At 29.5% G+C, this 21,732-nt stretch overlaps 2 protein-coding genes and 1 pseudogene across 2 annotated transcripts; all 3 read left to right on the top strand.

Moving 5' to 3' along the window:
* Positions 1–2,394: 2,394 nt before the first annotated feature.
* Positions 2,395–5,081, top strand: LOC124933804 (aspartic proteinase A1-like). Its single transcript, XM_047474247.1, has 11 exons — positions 2,395–2,721; positions 2,814–2,874; positions 2,974–3,068; positions 3,153–3,265; positions 3,353–3,582; positions 3,823–3,830; positions 3,910–4,023; positions 4,099–4,299; positions 4,377–4,499; positions 4,594–4,679; positions 4,997–5,081. Exons 1-11 carry the CDS (start codon positions 2,395–2,397, stop codon positions 5,079–5,081), a joined length of 1,443 nt encoding a protein of 480 aa, XP_047330203.1.
* A 3,479-nt stretch (positions 5,082–8,560) lies between these two features.
* Positions 8,561–9,752, top strand: LOC124933806 (aspartic proteinase A1-like). The gene is made up of 6 exons (XM_047474249.1): positions 8,561–8,884; positions 8,966–9,026; positions 9,127–9,216; positions 9,273–9,390; positions 9,470–9,634; positions 9,716–9,752. Exons 1-6 carry the CDS (start codon positions 8,561–8,563, stop codon positions 9,750–9,752), a joined length of 795 nt encoding a protein of 264 aa, XP_047330205.1.
* An 8,224-nt stretch (positions 9,753–17,976) lies between these two features.
* LOC124935959 lies at positions 17,977–21,732 on the top strand (annotated as a pseudogene).

The raw sequence follows: 21,732 nt of genomic DNA on the forward strand, positions 1-21,732 counted from the left end.
TTCAAACATTAATGAGATATATCCTTAACATTAAGATTTAGTACGGTAGAATACAAAATGTCTAATATGTAAAGTGTAATAATATTTTTTTTAAAAGGTCAAAATTGTTGAAGTAGAGACTTTTTTTAACGGGCATGTGAGACATAGCGCCAAAAGCCCTTTTTCACATGTAACAAAGCAACGGACCCTTAAAGAATTTCTTTTCAAAGACGTTATTGTTTTATATGCCAAATAATTTATTTTTCCTAATTTTATAAAAATTTAGTTGGTGACTCTTTAGTCACAAACTGGTTTTTAAACAATTCCCCAATTTGATTTAATTTGATTTCAAAATTTTTAAAGAGATTTCTATATTTTATATTTATTTCTTAAAAGTCGAGAAAATCGTTTTTTTGGGGCGGACATTTTTAAACGCGTACACTCTGTCTTCTTGTCACTTTAATAATTGTGAGGATTTTTGAGTTTGGAGTATTAAAATAAAGGCAGGTTTGACTCGGGATTAACATGAAATATTATTCGCAATAGAGGGGAAGTGGTTCCATGGTCCCATTTAGTGTGGTCCACGAAAGTTATTCCTAGACATTCAAGGACGGATCAAAGATTTATAGTTGGGGTGGGCTTGAAATTTTTTTATGGTGAATTTAAAAAAATAACGAGAAAAATTTAGATAAGACGAATGGATAAAAATTTATCATTTTTTTAATAATTAGATAAACAAACAGTGAATTATATTGACTTTTTTTAAGAAATTAGGGGGATATGGCACATTTGTACCGTAATTTTTTTTCGGGATGGGCCGAGCCTCTACATAGATCCTTCCCTATAGACACCAATTCATTTTGTGGTTGACGTTTCGTGAAAGAATTAACATGCGCAATCGAATTAAGAAGTATATGAATATCCCGAATCCTAGTTGCTTTCTTTGTATGGGAAATGAGGAGACCATTACCATATCTTAGGGACTGCCCATTTGCTTCATTGTTTTAGGGTAAGTTCTCCACATCAATGAGTCTCTTTAGCTTCCTAAAAGAATGGACTAATATCAAGGAAATGACAATCATCAAGACAAAAGGTAATGACTTTAGTTCAAATGTCTTCAAGTGCTTTTTTGCAAATATTGTTTATCATATTTGGATGGAGACAGAGACAAGACCTAGGATTCAGAGGTGGGGTGGGCTTGAAAAATATTTAGAGTGAGCTTAAATAAATAACGATAAAATTTTGGATAAAAAGGGTGAATAAAGATAAGTTTTATCGATTTTTTATAATTAAATAAATAAAACATTGAATTAAATTAATTTTGGGTAATGACACATTATTACCGTAATTTTTGTTTTGGGGTAGGCTTCATCCCACCCGAGCCCTCACTTAAATCCGTCCCTAGATGGAGAAGAACACAAAAGCATTTTCAAGGGTTTGAAATGCTGTGGAGTTTGTTTGGAATGAAATTATATTTGATAGAAACTCACTCATACGAACGTGGAGGCAAATTCCCACTTGGTTGATTTGTCAAAGATAAAGCATTATTGAGATTTCAAAGCGCTCTAAACTTCATTGTTTGTGTACTTCATTTTTGTTCTCATTTTTTTTTTGTCTTTTCTGTTTTCGTCATGTTGGTTCATTCATTTTTAGCAAATGTTTGATCTCTGAATCATGAACTCTTGTAATCCTTTACTCTTTTCAGGTCTTTTTAATAAAAAAAAAACTAAGACCGTTCTTTCTAAATTTGTTTAGATAGACGATGATTAAGACGACCACGAGGCTACTCCAATCATCGGAGTCACTCCTATTGAGATCATAAATATTGATGGAGACAATATTACAACAACAAAGAGATGAGTTTCAACTCAAAAGCATTAAATGACTAAGTTATTTCTTTTTACTTCTTGACAAATTTATTTTAATTTGTATTTTTGTGTCATTCTGTTGTGAAATGCAAGGGCCTAATTCTAGTTTTAAATAAGAATAGCCTTACTTATATATTAAATTAAAATATTAAAATTAAATATATTAACAAAGATATCAAATTTATTACTAAAATTATTAAACTAAAATATATTATACAAACTTTAAAAAATTTATATTAAATAAAATACATTAATTTATTTTATTTTAATATATAATATTTAAGTTAATTTTTATTATTTAGATAGAGAAAAGTTAATTTTTTTTTTTTTTAAAATGGTGTGTAATTTGAAAATTTTGATATAAATGGTCGGATTCAGGAAATATAACCTTAACTCCAGATTCATGTCCTTTACTCATGCTTTGCCAGTCGTCACTAACACGATCATGCAAAAACTACTTTGAGAGAACAAGACGAAAAAGCATAAACATCGATCCAAGTATTTCTCTGCATTTTCTGAATCAACTTTGCAGATGAGGTGATCAAGCATGAGAACAAAGTTTAGAGCAGCAGTTATCACTCTTTTTCTTTCATCCATCCTTCTTCATCTGGTGTTTTCTGAATCCAACGATGGAATCGTTAGAATTGGACTAAAAAAGTTTAAGTTAGATGAAAACAACAGGATCGCTGCTCCTCGACTTACCCCGCAAATACTGGATTCTCAAACTGATGGCGTCAGTGTAAGGCTAAAGAATTACGAGAACATGCAGTACTATGGTGAGATGTCAATCGGTACACCGCCACAGAAATTCAAGGTGCTTTTTGATACAGGAAGCTCTAATATGTGGATAACTTCCTCAAAGTGCTACTTTTCCGTAAGTTTGAATATCATATTTATACACAAGATTATATATATATACTACGAGGGGAGAAAATTATGTTGAATTTGCCTTTCTATCTACTGCAGATTGCGTGTTATTTTAATTCCAAATATTATGCCAGTCGATCAAAAACATATAAAGTGAACGGTAGGGTGTCTGTTTCATTTTTTTTTTTTTATAGAAATAACTTCATGTAAAACATGAAGGTGAGATTGACTTGAAACATAATGTTGTTGTTTTGCACAGGAACATCTGCTGAAAAACAATATAGTTCAGGTTTATTAATTGGACACTTTAGCAAAGACGATGTTTTAGTTGGTGGTTTAACAATCAAGAATCAGGTTATACATACACCATATCCTTTCATAGATTTTCGAAATCATCATTTATTTAATATTATACTTAAGTTTTTACTACAATTACAGGACTTCATTGAAGCAACAAAACTGCCCGGTTTTGTGTTTGTGTTTGTCAAGTATGATGGCATTATTGGCCTTGGATTTCAGGAGATATCAGTTGGAGGTGTTGCTCCAGTATGGTATGTATTATCTTATGCTAAATTAAAATTTGTTTTGATATTCCTCTTAAGATAAGATAAGGAGTAACCACTCATATTTGTTTGCAGGTACAACATGATGAACCAGGGTCTGATTCAGAATCCAGTGTTCTCATTTTGGCTTAATAAAAACTTTAAAGAAGAGGAAGGAGGTGAACTTGTGTTTGGTGGGATTGATCCAAAGCATCACAAGGGGGACCATACTTATGTCCCTGTGACCCACAAGGGTTATTGGCAGGTTGGGAAATTACTTATATACATATTTTTAATTTGTATGGTTGTTTCTCTTATAACCTTATAATGTGATTGCTATTGTAGTTTGTTATGAATGATGTCTTTCTCAATGGTCAACCAATAGGTAAGCTCTTTCATCGGTCATTCATAAAAGAAAAGGTCATTTCTTAAACTAAGAGATATTGTTTAATGAGAGGTTATGTTTGTGGAATGAAAAAAAGTAAAAGTGAAAAATGTACATTTTTCAGGTGTTTGCAGATCTGGTTGTTCTGCATTTGTGAATTCTGGAATTTTTGTTATAACAGGTCCAGCGGTATGTGAAACTAAAAAATAGTTTTATTTTGTTGTTCATAAAATAACTAATAAATAATTAATGATCTTCATAAGTGTAGGCTGTGATTACCATGATAAACCATGAAATTGGAGTCAAAGGAGTGGTTAACCATAAATGCAAGGCAACCCTTGAAGTGTATGGACAAAACATTCTAAACATGCTCATAGCAAAGGTTTGTTATTTTTGTTGTTGAAATATGATTTTCTTTAAAGTACACAAATTATAATATTGTCTTAACTTTTAATAGGTGAAATCAGAAAAAATTTGTTCCTTAATTGAATTATGTCCAGTTGATGGATCTAAGCCTATCGAAAAAAGTAATAATAGCAGAACACCGTATGGTATTGATGTCTCTCCGTGCAATACTTGTGAAATGATAGTTGTGTGGATGGAGAGTCAGCTTAAGAGGAATCAAACAAAAAATGTTATTTTAAATTATGTCAATAAGGTAAATATTTATTATTCTTACGGTAAATAATTAAAACTAACACATAAATTAAAAAATAAAAATAATGTTTACATCAGCTATGTGATTCGCTGCCAAGACCAATAAATCAACTACCATCTGTGAATTGTTTGCTAATTTCCTCACTGCCTAATATTTCGTTTTTAATTGGTGGTAGAAATTTTACTCTCACGTCTAAGGAGGTAAATAAATGTGTATCTAATCTTATTTTAATTGTTACATATTTTGTGTTCTTATTGATCTGGTTTATAAACTATTTAATGTGTCCTTAATCAGTATATATTGGAGTATCGAATAGATGGGGATAATTGCATAAGTGGCTTTAATTCCATAGATGTACCTCCACCTGATGGACCTATATGGTTTGACATAATCTCTTTCTATTTTCTTTATTTGCAAATATTCCCCTCACTTTAAATGATTTTTAATCATGACATTTTTAATCTCTTGTTCAAATACTCTTTTTATTCAAATTATATTAGTGAGTTAAGATTAATTTTTATTTGTAAAAGGTACAAAAATGAACCTGAGATCTTTGTTTTCTTAGTCAAATGATAAATTTTTATTTTCAAAACCTATAAAAATATATATAATAAGTTTTCTCATAATTTGTAAAACTAGTCTAGACAATTAAGTATTAATTTAATAATCTTGATTACGATTAATGTGATATGTGCAGGATTTTGGGAAGCATGTTCATGAGTCGTTACCACACAGTATTTGATTATGAAAAATTGAAAGTTGGATTTGCGGATGCAGCATAATAATAATAATAATAATAATAATGCACACATATTTGTTAAATTATTTACGTTCATAATAATATTTGTTGGGTCAAATTTGTTTCAATTACAATATTTATATTGAGTCTGATGATTATCACTTTAAATACTATTCAACATGTATTAAATCAAAGGGCTTTTATTAGATTTTTTTTATAGTTTATCCGAATTATTTATTAATATCTTTTATTTTTTTTATTTAACTCATTAGTATCTTGTAAAATTGAATAGTCTTTTTTATGTCTCATTTCAAAAATATAAGTAAAATTTTAAAATGTTAGTGATTATATGATGTCATATATTTATAAAATTCACTCTAAATAATATTAATTAATTACTAAATAAATATTGTACTAATTAAAATTATGTTAAACATTAATATTGTTATGAATAGATTTATAGTCTTAAAAACAAAAATCATAATAAAAATATTTATTTATTTTGTTTAATTAATGACCTAAGAATTGATTATACAAGAAATAAAAAAAATATATTGTTAGTCCAAACTTCTTTTTAAGAAAATCACGATAACTAAATGAACAATTTATTTGTGACAATCGAAGAATGGAGTCTCCTTAGCCTAAAAAAACCTTTATTAACTCGTTTTATTTAATTTTTTTTTTATTGACAATCAAGAATTTTTTTTATTTTTTACGATTAAAATGTGATATTGCCCCTTAATTTTTAATTTTTTTTAATATAATTTATTATTTTGTTTATTTAATTATTAAAAAATTGTAAAACATACCTTTATTAACTCGTTTTATCTATTTTTTTCGTTATTTATTTAAGTCTGTCATATTTTTTTAAGCCCACCACATCATCCAATTCTGGGTCCGTCCCTGCTTATATGTTAGGACGTTTTGTACCAAGAAAAATAAGGAAGTAAAAAATTGTTTTCTACACTCACTCTGCATAAAGAAAATTGAACATAAGGAAAAAAAAAAATTAATAACATCGTGAATGTACCTATGATATGATGGTAAGGCTCCCTTTAAACGCATAGAAAGAAAATTGAATATAAGGGGGAAAATTAATTTACCTAGGATATGACAGTAAACCACAATTTAAACATTATTAAATATTAATATATAAGTCATCCTAAAATTTTATTAGCAATTAATTATCATTCTACATAATATAATATGTATTTTATAAACTTATAATTATTATTAAAACACTTTAAATGCAACATAATTTTCAAAATATATATATATATATATATATATATATATATATATATATATATATATATATAATACTCAATTTTAAAATGTCTTATCGGGTCGAGAACCGATGTTAATTTGGATATATATGTAGAGTAAAAATGGATATTTGGGTTGAATTATAGGTTGACCCGCTCAAAAATTTAAAATGGTTAAAAATAAAATTAAAAATGTTATAGGTAAATTTCAAACTTACACCCTAACAAAATAAATATAATCATTTGACAAACTAGACTAATAAGATATACTTTATATTTTAAAATCAATACAAAAATATGATAACACACGCAACATTTATAACAATATATAGTAGACTCTCTATAAAATAATAACCGTTGGGCAACTAAAAAATAGTATATTATCGAAATATTATTTAATCGATAAAGTAATAATTTATTATTTTACATGTATAATAATAAAATATAACATCTAGATTAGTCAAGCGACAATATTGAATACAATTAAACGTTCATCAGAATATCTCTTGGCTTATTTGACAAAACCTGATGCCAAACGACACAAATCCGCAAAGTTTCCAAATCTAGAAAAGGCTTTGTATGAATGGATTCTTCAACATCAAGAGCGAGTAAACATATCGGGAGAGTTAATTCAAGAGAAGACAAAAGATTTTATGAAAATATTGTATGGTGATAATGGTCCAGAGTTTAATTACTCTCTTGGTTGGGTGGAGAGGTTTAAATCTCGACATGGTATCAAGTCTTTTAGGTGTTTTTAGTGAAAGTGGGTCTGTCAATATGGGAGATATGGATAGCAACTTGCCAACAATAAGAGAGAAACTAAGACTGTTTGTCATGAAAAATGTTTCAACATGGATGAAACTGGATTTTTTTTTATAGATTACAAGCTGATCATTCATGCTATAAAACAACTTAAGGAAGAAAGAATGACAAAGAAAGAATAACGGTAGCCTTTTGTTGAATTGAAAATGGGTAAGGGAAAATACATAATAATTCACTAATAGCTCTCTTTGAGAGAAAGAATAGTATCAATTGAAAGAACGAGAATACCACGCAATCGAATAAAGGCTAGAACCCTTTCTTCTGTATAAATCGATATTATTACATTCCAATTCCTTCCCGATACCTCCCAAGGAAAATCCCGAATCGGATCCCAAATTGACGGGTTAGTGTGAGCTTATCCATGCGGTTATGCACTCTTCGAATAGGAATCCATTTTCTGAAAGATCCTGGCTTTCGTGCTTTGGTGGGTCTCCGAGATCCTTTCTGTTGAAGGGATATCTATCTGATCCGATATGATTTGATCGATTCTGTAAAGCCTGCGGTAGCAACGAACTGGGACCGCTCATGGACGAAGCGAGGAAGGATTTCACTAGACAATTTGATTAAGAAAGATTTTATGCCTAGCCCCAAAAAGGTGTTTCAGCTACGCTTTGGAATTGAGCTACCCAAGCAGACCAACCCTTCCTGAGAAGAGCCAAAAGCGAAGGAGTTTCAGTAAGTAAGCTTAAGATTAATGATTTGTGAAACATACTATTGACAACATTAATCCGCCTAGAAAGAAAGAAGACTCTAGTCTCATCTCTTAATTACTTGATCAAGACGGTGCAATCGATTGAAGATCGGGCACTTAATGTCTAGATTGAGATCGAGATTAAGTTCCAAACCATGTATATTCACGAGAAAGACGTTTGTTTTCTATAGATGATTTTGGGACATATTCATTAGATCTAGAGTTGGAGAATAATAATAATAATAATAATAATAATAAGTTAAACTTAACAAAATTTATTAAAATAAATGTTTAGAAATCTTTACAATATAGTTTTTGACTTTTTTTTAATATATTTTATTTGAAAATTTGTTTAATGTATTTTATATTAATATATAATAATTAAGTTATTTTTTTAATTTTTTAGATAAAGAAAACTTAATAAAATGAAAAAATTAAATAAAAAGTTTGGAAAATTAGAAAAAAATGAATAAAAAGTTAGGATATAATAAGTCGGATTCAGGAAATAACCCCAACCTCCGTTCATTCCCTTACTTATGCTGTTCCCGTCGTCATGAAGACGATCATGCATTTAACGCCACCTTTTCATCAGCAAAAGCTACTTTGGGAGAACAATTTCATCTCTAGAAATGTCGTCATCCATCACTATTGCCAAGACGAAAAATCACAAACATCCAAGTATATATTTCTCTGCATTTCTGATCGAATCAAATTATTCAAATTCGCTTTTGCAGGTGATCAAGCATGGGAACAATGTTTAGAGCAGCCGTCATCACTCTTTTACTTTCATCCATCCTTCTTCAGCTGGTGTTTTCTGAATCCAACAATGGATTCGTTAGAATTGGACTGAAAAAGTTTAAATTAGATAAAAACAACATGATCCCTGCTCGACTTAACCCGCAACTACTGGATTCTCAAAATGCTGGCGGCATTGTAAAGTTAAAGAATTTCATTAACGTGCAGTACTACGGTGAGATTTCAATCGGTACACCACCACAGAAATTCACTGTGCTTTTTGATACAGGAAGCTCTAATATGTGGCTACCTTCCTCAAAGAGCTATTTCTCAGTAAGTTTGATCATATTTATACACAAGATTATACTATGAGGGGAGAAAATTATGTTGAATTTGCCTCTATTTCTGCTGCAGTGTGCGTGTTATTATCATTCCAAATACTATGCCCGTCGTTCAAGAACTTATAAAAAGAACGGTTGGTGTCTGTTGCAACTTTTAAAAAAATAACTTCATGTAAGCAACTAAGCAGGAAGGTGATATTGACTTGAAACACATAATTATGTGGTTTTGCATAGGAACATCTGCTAAGATACACTATGGTTCAAATTCAATATCTGGCAAGTTTAGCAAAGACAATGTTTTAGTTGGTGGTTTAACAATTAAGAATCAGATTATATCCTTTCATTTCATTAATACTAATACTACTTAAGTTTACTACAACTACAGGACTTCATTGAAGCAACAACACTGTCCGGTTTTGTGTTTCAGTTTACCAAGTTTGATGGCGTTCTTGGCCTTGGATTTCAGGAGATCTCACATGGAGGTGTTGCTCCAGTATGGTAAGTACTATCTTATGTCAAATTAGAATTTGTTGTGATATTCCTCTTTAAGATAAGGAGTATCCGCTCATATTTGCAGGTACAACATGATGAACCAGGGTCTGATTCAAAATCAAGTGTTCTCATTTTGGCTTAATAGAAATACAAAAGATGAGAAAGGAGGTGAACTTGTGTTTGGTAGGATTGATTCAAGGCATTATCAAGGGAACCATACTTATGTACCTCTTACCCACAAGAGTTATTGGCAAGTTGGGAAATTTATATACATATTTTTAATTTTTATGTTTATTTCTTTTATAATCATATATTGTGCTTGCTCTTGTAGTTTGATATGGGTTCGTCAAGGGTCAACCAATGGTTAAGTTTTTTCATCGGTCATTCATAAAAGAAGAGGTCATTTCTTAAACTAAGAGATATTGTTTAATGGGGGAGGTCATGTTGGTGAAATGAATAAGAGAAAAAGAGAAAAAAAATGTCATTTATTGATTATAGAGTACATTTTCAGGTATTTTTCGTTGTTCTGCATTGGTGGATTCTGGAACTTCTTTATTGTCAGATCCATGAAAATGAAAAGGGGTTTTATTTTTTGTCATTCATACAATGGCCAATAAATATTAAATGATTTTCATAAGTGTAGGCTGTGATTATCATGATAAATCATGAAATGGGGTCACCAAAGTAGTTAACCATGAATGAAAGTCAATTGTTGAAGTGTATGGACAAACCATTCTGAAAATTCTCTTAGTAAAGGTTTGTTATTTTTGTTGAAATATGATTTTCCTTCAAATACACAAATTATAATGCTGTCTTAACTTTTAATATGCGTCACCATATCAGAAAATTTGTTCCATAATTGGATTATGCCCAGTTTATGGAAGTAATAATAGAACATTAGATATTTTCTCTATCGTTAAGTGCAATACTTGTGAAATGTTGTGTGGATGGAGAGTGAGCATAAGAGGAATCAAAGTAAAACTGTTATTTAAAACTATGCTAACAAGGTAAATATTTATTATTCTCATTTAAAATAATTAATATTAACAGTTGAATCAAATAAATGATAAAAAAAAAACTAATGTTTACATCGGCTATGTGATTCGTTGTCAATACCAAATATGCAATCAGATGTGGATTGTTTGCTAATTTCTTCAATGCCTATAGTTTCGTTTTTAATTGGTTCTAGAAATTTTAACCTCTCACTTAAGGAGGTAAATGATTGTCTATCTTATTTTACTTTAATGGTTACATATTTTGTATTTTAATTGAACTGATATAAAATATTTAATTTGTCTTGAATTAGTGTATAATGAAGACCGGAGAAGGAGATAAGACTAATTGCACAAGTGGCTTTATTTCTAGAGATCTTTCTACTCGCGACCTATCTGGTTTGACATAATCTATTTCTTTTTAAATACTTGCAATAATGAAAACAATTTGAAAATTTTATTGATGAATTTAAGAAGGTGTCTCAAAGTGTGGCGATCCTCAATTTAAAGAATTCTTAATCATGAGATCTTTAATCTCTTATTCAAATATTCTTTTTATTTTTTTATTTGAATTATATTAGTGAGTTAAGATTAATTCTTATTTTTATAAGTTAAAAAGTTGAATTTGAGATATTTGATTTCTTAACTAAATGATAATTTTTTTAAAAGCTAGAAAATATACATCATAAGTTTTTTCATAATATGTCAAACTGGTTAAGACAATTATATATTAATTCATTAATCATGATTATCTTTGTTTTATCTATAAAGGGTTTTGGGGGACATATTCATGGGTCCTTAGACCATCTCCAACCGAAAAACTCATTTTCAAACTTATTTTGGTGTAAATGTCACATCAAACAGTAATTCTACTCCAACCGAAAAACTCATTCTCAAACCCAAAAGAATATTTTTATAATATTCTTTCTTACATCAACTTTTATAACTTTTTAATATCACTCATATCTTTTACAAACTTATAAATTACACCACAATATTATAATATCATCTAAATATTTTAAACTTAAATATAAATTAATTATAAAAATTTATTAAAATAATATATATATATATTAAAATAATTTTTTTTAATATTATTATAATTTTTTTTAATTATATTATAAATTTATGTTATATAAAAAATATTATATAAATTAAATGAATAATTATATAAATAAACTTAATATAAAATATAAGATAAAAATAAAATATAAATAAATAAAACATATAAACAAATTAAAATATAAATAAATTAAAATATAAATAAATTATATAAGTATGTTTAATATATAAAATTAATTAAGTAAAAGTTAAAGGGCTAAAATGCAAAATATATATATATATATATATATGTGTTTGTGAACAGTAGCAACGCATATTTGGGTTTTTTGAAGAGGGAAAATGAGAAATCTCATTTTGAGTTTGGTTTTGCAGTTCGGTTGGAGGAGAAAACCCATTTTGGGTATGCGTTTACAGTACTATTGGAGATGCTCTTACACACAATATTTGACTATGGCGGATTGGATGTTGGATTTGCCGATACAACATAATATTAATAATAAAAATATTTGACACATATTTGTTAAATTATTTATGTTCATAAGAATATTTGAATCAAATTTGTTTCCATTTACAACATTTATATTGAGTCTTGTATTTATTTTTTTCTCTCTGACTTGTTTTTCGATCTTTAAAATATTTTAAGATAATTCATAGCTCGCAATTGGTTTGAGTCTCGTGCCTTATTTTCTACTCGACTGCACCCGCCGTAAGAAACGAGGAATTTAAATGTAGGCTCGATCCGAGTGTTTTTAGAAAAATGATTTAGTCAATTATTTTCTTAAGTCCCGTGGTTTATTTTCCTCTTGAGTCTCGTAAAACGAAACAGGAAAATGACTCTATCAAGAGTCGTCTCATCTTAAATTTTGATGAGGAACTGCAATATTACTTAGCAATAGTTAGACATACTTTTGTGCTTTTTAAGAGTCATCACCTAGTTACTTATCGAGAAATTAAGAAAGAAATGTTTTAGAATTTTTTTTTGGCTCGGCGCTTAGTTATGTATGGGAAATGGCCTCGCTGTTGTGTCCCACACGCCCATCAAAATGAACTGTCTCTATTCCGAAATAAATTTGATTTTATTTTATTTTATCATGACATGACATGTTACACAATTATTTATAAAATTTAAATCCTGAACTTAATCTCGTTTCTCTTTAAAAGATTTTAATTATGCCCTAGTCCAAGATATAAAAGAGATATACTATTTTCACCTAAATTTTATCTATATTAAGACATTTCAGTAGAGAAAATTTCATCTAAGTTTAACCGAATTACCTGCAGTGTAAGTGGTAAATATGGACCGAAAATTGATAAACGATTAGGGTCAGAAATGTAAAAAATTATTCTAAGTAATTTTCTATTTTTTAAAAATTTTAAAAAATGTTTAGAACCTTCCTAGATCAAAAATGACTTAGATAATTAAATTTCCCAAAATAAAACTACAAACAATGCCTTAACCCTGAACTAGGAGTAACATATTGTATAGATATCCTTGCTAATTAGAATATTTTTGAAACTAGGAGTATACTGGAGGTAGCATTTGACTTTTAATAATCAAGATTCATCCTTGATATCCCAAGGAAAAGCTACTAGATGAAACTACTATATTTTGAGATTGTGAAATATATGTATTTATTTTCTTTCATACAAATAATTGCCTGTCCAAAATATCTTTATGTTAGTTATGAGTATGAGAAACTAACATGTTGTTTTGAGTATTAAGTGAAACAATATTGATAATTTTTTTTATTAATCTAAATAAACCTGCAAACTAGTTGAATTTGATGATTAAGACATACCAGTATCATTGTAATTAACTTAAGTTATTCCTTGTTTGTGGCAATAATACTTAGAGGTCATGAGTTGAATTTTTACTATTATCTTATTTTTTGTTTTAGAATATAAGATTGAACTTGAAGATCTAGTGAAATATGTTAAAATCAAGTTAGTGAGATCACTTGGAGCAAAGAAAAATGATCTTTACAGGTATGGCTTTACAACTTTAGTCATATTTATAAAATGTCTAATTTGACAAAAACGTGAATGCGAAGGAAGAAGAATGATAATCATTTTCATTTGATTAAATTCTCAAATATATTAATTATCTTCAAACTGCAATCTAAATTCTAAAGAAAATTATTGTCATTATGTCGGATTGCAATATTGTCGCTGCTGACATTAATCATGTATTTCTAAGGGATTAAGAAGACGGGCATAACCCTTATTTACGAACTCAAGCTGATGTCAATATAAGTAAAAAATTTACTTTGTGTGATAATGTCTTCTTTAAGGGTAAAATTATTTTGTATTAATTTATAATTTATTTAATATCGTATTAATCATGATGAACATCTAGGCATTATTTACATGCTTTTTATAATTTAAAGATTGGATAAGTCAAAAGCTCTTGAGAGTTCTGCACAAGAAAGGAATTGGCAAGAAACATTTGATGGTAGTCAATCTGTAAAAAAATATATATTATGTATGAAATGTATTTGGATAAACAAACTTTTGTAGATTTTGGGGCAATTTAATGTTGATAGACTTATGGCCTTTGATCAAATGGTTTTGATTATCTCCATAAGCTTAAAAATTTGTGAGTTTAGAACATTATTTGTTGTATACGTATTAGTATCAACTTTTTTTTGGTAACATTTGATACTATGTAGTGGACTAGAAATAATTGTGTAGAAAGATGAATTGTTATATAAGGTTAAAATTTCAACTGAAAAAATAATGTAAGTTAATCTTTGTTAAAAATCTAGTTTATTTATTAAAATTTATGGTTTTGTTTGTAGGGAATCAATCAAAACATAAGAAGAGGAAAGGTTGATATATGGAATTCAGATAATATATTTCCAGATTATTTGCTTTAGACATTATTAATGTTGTCTTAGATCTGATGAATTCTCTATTATATTTCCCAATATTCCACCTGGATAAATGAATAGTACCTTTAAAATCCTGGATAAATTAATTATACTTTGATTTTTTTTATCTGATAAATGATAATAACTCAATTTATTTAAATCTATGATTTATGTTGTCATATAAACATGGTAATTGACTAAATAGTACCTTTAAAATTTCTTTTTATATTATGGTTTTGACATATTACATAACTAACATGCAAAATTTCTTTTCAAATTTTATTTTATCTAGGATGAAGATCGGTTTAACTACAGATTTTAATATTACTCCCTCTTAATCAATTATAAATTTTATTTGTAGAATTATCATCTCATTCATTGTTTTTATCATGGACAGATATTGAAGACTATGTAATAATAATAAAAAAGAGTTTTCTGATGTGATGTGAGGATTCAAATTTATATCTTTAATTTTATAATTGATGTATTTTATATTCACTTTATATCATTGAAAAACAATAATTATATTTAATAGAAATATTAATATGTTTCTTTGTTTTTGCTAATGAATGTTCTAGTTTCTTAATTTTTTAATTTTTATAATTTAAAAAATTGCTTATTTAGTATAAATAATTATAAAAACATTGGGTGAGTTTTAATTTCCCATAACACACCATTAGCGACAGTAAATTATTCATGTAGTTATATTTATAGCGACGGTTATTTATTACTATAGTCATTGTTTAGCGACGGTACTTAATCATGTAGCTAGCAACGGGTATATTAAATGTGGCTAAGATCAATAGCCACAATATATTCATCAATAACGACGGTATTTCGATTGAGTAGACTTAAATATTTGGGCATTGTTAATGGGCCGACCTAAATCTATATTAAATAGGATTATGATAAATATATATAATTAGGACTTTTGGAAATCTGAGTCTTATAGTTTCTTATATAAACTCATTCACAACTAGAGCGGTCAGACGAGTCAACCCACGGCAGGGCGGGTCTACCCACCAAAACTCATTGTTTGATGGATCAATGGCAAGTCGGCCTCCATCCCGGGCTGAAAATCCCCAACCCAACCCAAGGTGGGTTGCATGTTAGGCAAGCCAACCCGCGGGTTGTCTCACTATAAATAAAAATCATTAATAGTTCTAGAAAACAAGAGTTAATAACATGATCAAATAGTCATAATACACACCAAACAATTGAGAACTTTTCCATAATGGAGGGAGTAACACTATCATAAAAGAGTATTTGCTCACCAATAATGGAGGGGTAACACTATCATAAATCGAGAAGCATAAACTCAATTGAGAACTTTTCCATCTCCACAATGCATGTCCCAGATGACATCTCATCATAGGAAAGAAGATCAATCCTTTGCATTCTAGTTCAAATATCTTGCAACATCCTTGGTTTGTAACATATTTTCATTCCTCATTGACATTGACAGTCCTTGCAATTAATTATAGTACATACATCATCTCGTGATACTACTTCATAAGAGGATTATGTACCTTTTTTTATTTAAACATGTCTAGTAATTATTGGGATAAAGCTCTAGACAACATTTGTGTGGCATACCTTCCTAATGTGTCTATTATCAAGAGTTTAAAACAGTAAAAACATATATAATTTTATAGTCAAAATTTTGTTTTTCGAGTTAAACAGGTTAAACCCCAGTAGGGTCGCCAAGGGGAGGTGCTCGCATCTCCCGATGTATTTTATGCCTCGGGTTTGGGTCCGTGAGAATTTGTTTTATCAAAATGGGATAGCTCAATTAAGTTTAAAAAAATCCTTTTAGAAATATCTTTTAGGAGAAATTATTTTTAAATTAACTTTTTTTAGAATCTCGACTATGAGTATTTTTTTTTTTTTACAATTTGTCATATCAAACCGCTAGCAACTTAATTTGAAAGAATTTCTATTTGACTTTTAAGAATATCAATAAAATATTTACGTATACAAACGCAAATTAGATAATTCTTTTGAATTCGCTATTTGGTTACACTTGGTAAAGAGTTTTCGCAATAAATTAACAACGCTCGTTAAAGAATAATGTCTATTTCACGAAATTTTGGCTTTAAGAAGTTGGATTGTAGGTTTTATTTGTCCGATTATTTTTTAAAATAAATTTCAATACATGTAATTGGTGTCAAGATTTATTGAAAAGTACTTTAAACTAATTTGAAAATATTAGTTTAAAGAAGTTATATTTAAAAATAAATTTAAACTAGTCTTTAATAAAATATTTTTTATGATAGTATTCTATTACTATTTTAAATGAGTTTTTTATTTTTCGAATTTTTAAAAAATAATTTAAAACTTTTAAATATCAGAAAGGTTTGAAATTGAAAAAAAAAAAAAAAACCTCTAGGAACGAATTTGGCCGTACGCGAGGTAGACCACCTGTTCTTGGCGTGGTTTGTGCGTGAGTTGGGTCGTCTTTAGGGCGTGGTTTGAGCTGAAGTCAAAGTGGCTTAGGCTTTGGTCAAGGTCAATTGGAACGCAGGTTGAACGGACGCGACACGGTAAGGACTCGGTCTCATCGTTCAAGGCGCGATAAACTTTTTTTCGTTTGTTTGATATCCGTTTGATTTCAATTTTGTGTTTTTCCTTAGAGAATTGATAAACTAAACGAAAAATTCAACGAAAGCCGGTCCACAAATCCGACGTGGCCTGCCAGGTGTCTTCATGTCCCAAAAGTGCTCATTTCGTGTCCCGAAACTACTCATTTCGGGGAAAAAAATAAATTTTCTCGAAATGGCCGTTTCGGGTCCCGAAATCACACATTTCGGGTTCTGGGTCCCGAAATCACACATTTCGGGTTCTGGGTCCCGAAACTACTATTTCAAAAAGAATTTTTTTTTCGAAATGGCCGTTTCGGAACTTGAAATTACCGTTTCGAGACCCGAAATTACCGTTTTGGGACATTTGAAATTTTTTTCTCTCCTACCCAAATGTAATAACACGATTCGTGAACTTACTTTTATTGAATATTTCGTTGAATATATTATTTTTTGTTTCCTGGTATGGTTGTGTGTCCATTTCATTTAAATACTTCATATTTCCCTTTTAAGTTTATTTTGTAGAATGATGTTGTTTTCTTGAAAAAAAAAATTAGGTCTTATCCAGATTGTGAAATCAAAACAAATGGAGAGCTTCCTCTCCTTTTCGAAGTCAAAACTATTAAAATAAAATACATATTTATTTGACTTATCTTGTTTAATAAATTTTATAATAATTTTTATTTTTATAATACAATAAGATTTTTATTGCAATATGTTTTATATTAATATTTATATAAAGAATTATATGATATTTAAATTAATATTAATTTTTAATAAAATAGATAAAGTTAATAATTTTTTTAAAAAAAAAGTAAGGTCTATAATTTTTAAAGGGATTTAGGAAATATAACCTTAACCCTCCTTGTTCATTTGCTTTCCCCATCGTCACTTACACGATCATGCAAAAACTACTTTGGGAGAAGAATTTCAGCTCTAGAAATGTCCCCATCCATCACTATCGATTCGCCAAAGCGAAGAAACACAATCATCCAAGTATTTTCCAAATCTTCGTTCTTCTTGCACTTCTACTTCTCATTCGTTTTGTTAATTAATCAAGTTCTTCAAATCGCTTTTGCAGGTGGTCAAGCATGGGAACAAAGTTTAGAGCAGCAGTTATTCTCCTTTTTCTTTCATTCATCCTTCTTCAGCTGGTGTTTTCTGAATCCAACGATGGATTCGTTAGAATTAGACTCAAAAAGTTTAAGTTAGATGAAAACAATCGGAACGCTGCTCGACTTACCAGGCAAATACTGGATTCTAAAATTGCTCGTGGCATTGTAGGGCTAAAGAATTACATGAACATGCAGTACTATGGTGAGATTTCAATCGGTACACCGCCACAGAACTTCACTGTGCTTTTTGATACAGGAAGCTCTAATCTGTGGTTACCTTCCTCAAAATGCTACTTATATGTAAGTTAGATCATATTTATACAATGTATATATCATCCATACAATTTTTCATACAATGTATCGCCTCTATTTCTGCTGCAGCCTGCGTGTCATTTTCATTCCAAATACAATGCCAGTCAATCAAGAACATATAAAGTCAACAGTTAGGTGTCTGTTGCAACTTTTATAGAAATAACTTCATGTAATCATGAAGGTGACATTGACTTAAAACAGAATGTTGTTGTTTTGCACAGAAACATCTGCTGAGATATTCCATGGTTCAGGTTCAATTGCTGGCAACTTTTGCCAAGACAATGTTTTAGTTGGTGGTTTGACAAGTAAGAATCAGGTTCATAGACTTTCCAAATCCCCATTTCTTTAATACTAATACTATTACTTAAGTTTACTACAACTACAGGACTTCATTGAAGCAAGAAGACTGTCCGGTTTTGTGTTTAAGTTTACCAAGTTTGATGGTGTTCTTGGCCTTGGATTTCAGGAGATCTCAGCTGGAGGTGTTGTTCCAGTATGGTATGTACCATCTTTTGTCAAGTTCAAATTTGTTGTGATCGATATTCCTCGTTAAGATAAGGAGTATTCGCTCATACTTGTAGGCACAACATGATGAACCAGGGTCTGATTCAGAATCCAGTGTTCTCATTTTGGCTAAATAGAAACACAAAAGAAGAGGAAGGAGGTGAACTTGTGTTTGGGGAGATTGATCCAAGGCATTACAAGGGGAATCATACTTATGTCCCTGTGACCCATAAGGGTTTTTGGCAGGTTGATAAAATTTATAAACATATTTTTAATTTTTATGGTTGTTTTTTTTATAACTATATTCCTCTTGTAGTTTGATATGGGTGAAGTCTTCGTCAGGGGTCAACCAATAGGTAAGCTCTTTCATCGGTTATTCATAAAGGAAGAGGTCATTTCTTAAACTAAGAGATATTGTTTAATGGGAGGTCATGTTGGTGTAATGAATAAAAGAAAAGGAGAGAACATGTCATTCATTGATTATAGAGTACATTTTTCAGGTTTTTCTGGTTGTTCTGCGAGGGTGGATTCTGGAACTTCTTTTTTGTCAGGTCCAACGGTATGTGAAACTGAAAAAGGGTTTTATTTTTTTGTGATTCATACAATACAATGATGATCGAGAAATAATGAATGATTTTCATAAGTGTAGGCTGTGATTACCATGATAAACAATGAAATTGGAGTCAGAGGAGTTGTTAACCGTAAATGCAAGACAATCGTTGGAGTGCATGGACAATCCATTCTGAACAAGCTCCTAGTAAAGATTTTTTTGTTTTTTTTTAATCTGATTTACCTTAAAATACACAAATTCTAATGTTATCTTAACTTTTAACAGGTTCCACCATTTCAGAAAATTTGTTCCCTAATTGGATTATGCTCTTTTAATGGAAGTAATAATAGAAGAACTTCAGATGTTTATAGAGTACATTTTTCAGGTTTTAGAGTACATTCTAATGTTGGTGTAATGAATAAAAGAAAAGGAGAGAACATGTCATTCATTGATTATAGAGTACATTTTTCAGGTTTTTCTGGTTGTTTTGCGAGGGTGGATTCTGGAACTTCTTTTTTGTCAGGTCCAACGGTATGTGAAACTGAAAAAGGGTTTTATTTTTTTGTGATTCATACAATACAATGATGATCGAGAAATAATGAATGATTTTCATAAGTGTAGGCTGTGATTACCATGATAAACAATGAAATTGGAGTCAGAGGAGTTGTTAACCGTAAATGCAAGACAATCGTTGGAGTGCATGGACAATCCATTCTGAACAAGCTCCTAGTAAAGATTTTTTTGTTTTTTTTTAATCTGATTTACCTTAAAATACACAAATTCTAATGTTATCTTAACTTTTAACAGGTTCCACCATTTCAGAAAATTTGTTCCCTAATTGGATTATGCTCTTTTAATGGAAGTAATAATAGAAGAACTTCAGATGTTTATAGAGTACATTTTTCAGGTTTTAGAGTACATTCTAATGTTGGTGTAATGAATAAAAGAAAAGGAGAGAAGATGTCATTCATTGATTATAGAGTACATTTTTCAGGTTTTTCTGGTTGTTCTGCGAGGGTGGATTCTGGAACTTCTTTTTTGTCAGGTCCAACGGTATGTGAAACTGAAAAAGGGTTTTATTTTTTTGTGATTCATACAATACAATGATGATCGAGAAATAATGAATGATTTTCATAAGTGTAGGCTGTGATTACCATGATAAACAATGAAATTGGAGTCAGAGGAGTTGTTAACCGTAAATGCAAGACAATCGTTGGAGTGCATGGACAATCCATTCTGAACAAGCTCCTAGTAAAGATTTTTTTGTTTTTTTTTAATCTGATTTACCTTAAAATACACAAATTCTAATGTTATCTTAACTTTTAACAGGTTCCACCATTTCAGAAAATTTGTTCCCTAATTGGATTATGCTCTTTTAATGGAAGTAATAATAGAAGAACTTCAGATGTTTTACTTATGTACAATACTTGTGAAATGATAGTTGTATGGATGGAGAGTCAGCTTAGGAGGAATGGAAGAAAACTGTTATTTTAAAATATGTTATTAAGGTACTTATTTATTATTCTCGTTTAAAATAATTAATTTTAATATTTGAATCAAATAAATGATAAAATAAAATGTTTACATAGCTATGTGATTCGCTGCCAATTCCAAATATGCATTCATATGTGGATTGTTGGCGAATTTCCACCATGCCTACAGTTTCATTTTTAATTGGTTCTAGAAATTTTACCTTCTCGCCTAAGGAGGTAAATAATTTTCTATCTTATTCTATGTTAATTGTTACATATTTTTGTGTGTTTATTGATTTGGTTGATAAAATATTTAATTTGTTTTGAATTAGTATATATTGAAGACTGGAGAAGGTGAGCCGGCACATTGCAAAAGTGGCTTTATTTCCCGTGATCTTCTTTCTTTCCGCGGACCTCTATGGTTTGAAATAATATCTTTTAAATTTCTATACTTGCAAAAATGAAAAAAAAAATTAAAAAACTTATTGATAAATTTAAGAAGTAGAACGAATCTCATAGTGAGTGGCGATCCCCACTTTAAAGATTCTTAATCATGGGATCTTTAATCTCTTATTCAAATACACTTTTTATTTGAATTATATAATTAGGAGTTAAGATTAAATTTTATTTTTTTAAATAAAAAAAATGAATTTGAGATGTTTGATTTATTAGCCAAATAATAATTTTTTTTTTTTGTTTTAAAAGCTAAAAACATACTTCTTAAGTTTTTTCATAATATATCAAACTAGTTTTTGACAGATACATTTTAACTCACTGATCTTGATTATGATTAATGTTTTTATGAAGGGTTTTGGAAGATATATTCATGGATCGTTACCACACAGTATTTAACTTTAGAAGATCAATAGTTGGATTTGCCGATGCGGCATAA

The sequence above is a fragment of the Impatiens glandulifera genome, chromosome 4 (genome assembly GCF_907164915.1).
Source record: "Impatiens glandulifera chromosome 4, dImpGla2.1, whole genome shotgun sequence".
Lineage (NCBI taxonomy): Eukaryota > Viridiplantae > Streptophyta > Magnoliopsida > Ericales > Balsaminaceae > Impatiens > Impatiens glandulifera.

What these genes read in the sequence shown, in the direction of transcription:
- LOC124933804 (XM_047474247.1), top strand. Translation starts at nt 2,395, where the DNA reads ATGAGAACAAAGTTTAGAGCAGCAGTTATCACTCTTTTTCTTTCATCC. An exon ending in GGAGGTGTTGCTCCAGTATG is followed by an intron (nt 3,266 to 3,352) that starts GTATGTATTATC and finishes ATTTGTTTGCAG; the next exon opens with GTACAACATGATGAACCAGG. An exon ending in TTTTAAATTATGTCAATAAG is followed by an intron (nt 4,300 to 4,376) that starts GTAAATATTTAT and finishes TGTTTACATCAG; the next exon opens with CTATGTGATTCGCTGCCAAG.
- LOC124933806 (XM_047474249.1), top strand. Translation starts at nt 8,561, where the DNA reads ATGGGAACAATGTTTAGAGCAGCCGTCATCACTCTTTTACTTTCATCC. An exon ending in CCTCAAAGAGCTATTTCTCA is followed by an intron (nt 8,885 to 8,965) that starts GTAAGTTTGATC and finishes TTTCTGCTGCAG; the next exon opens with TGTGCGTGTTATTATCATTC. An exon ending in TGGTGGTTTAACAATTAAGA is followed by an intron (nt 9,217 to 9,272) that starts ATCAGATTATAT and finishes GTTTACTACAAC; the next exon opens with TACAGGACTTCATTGAAGCA.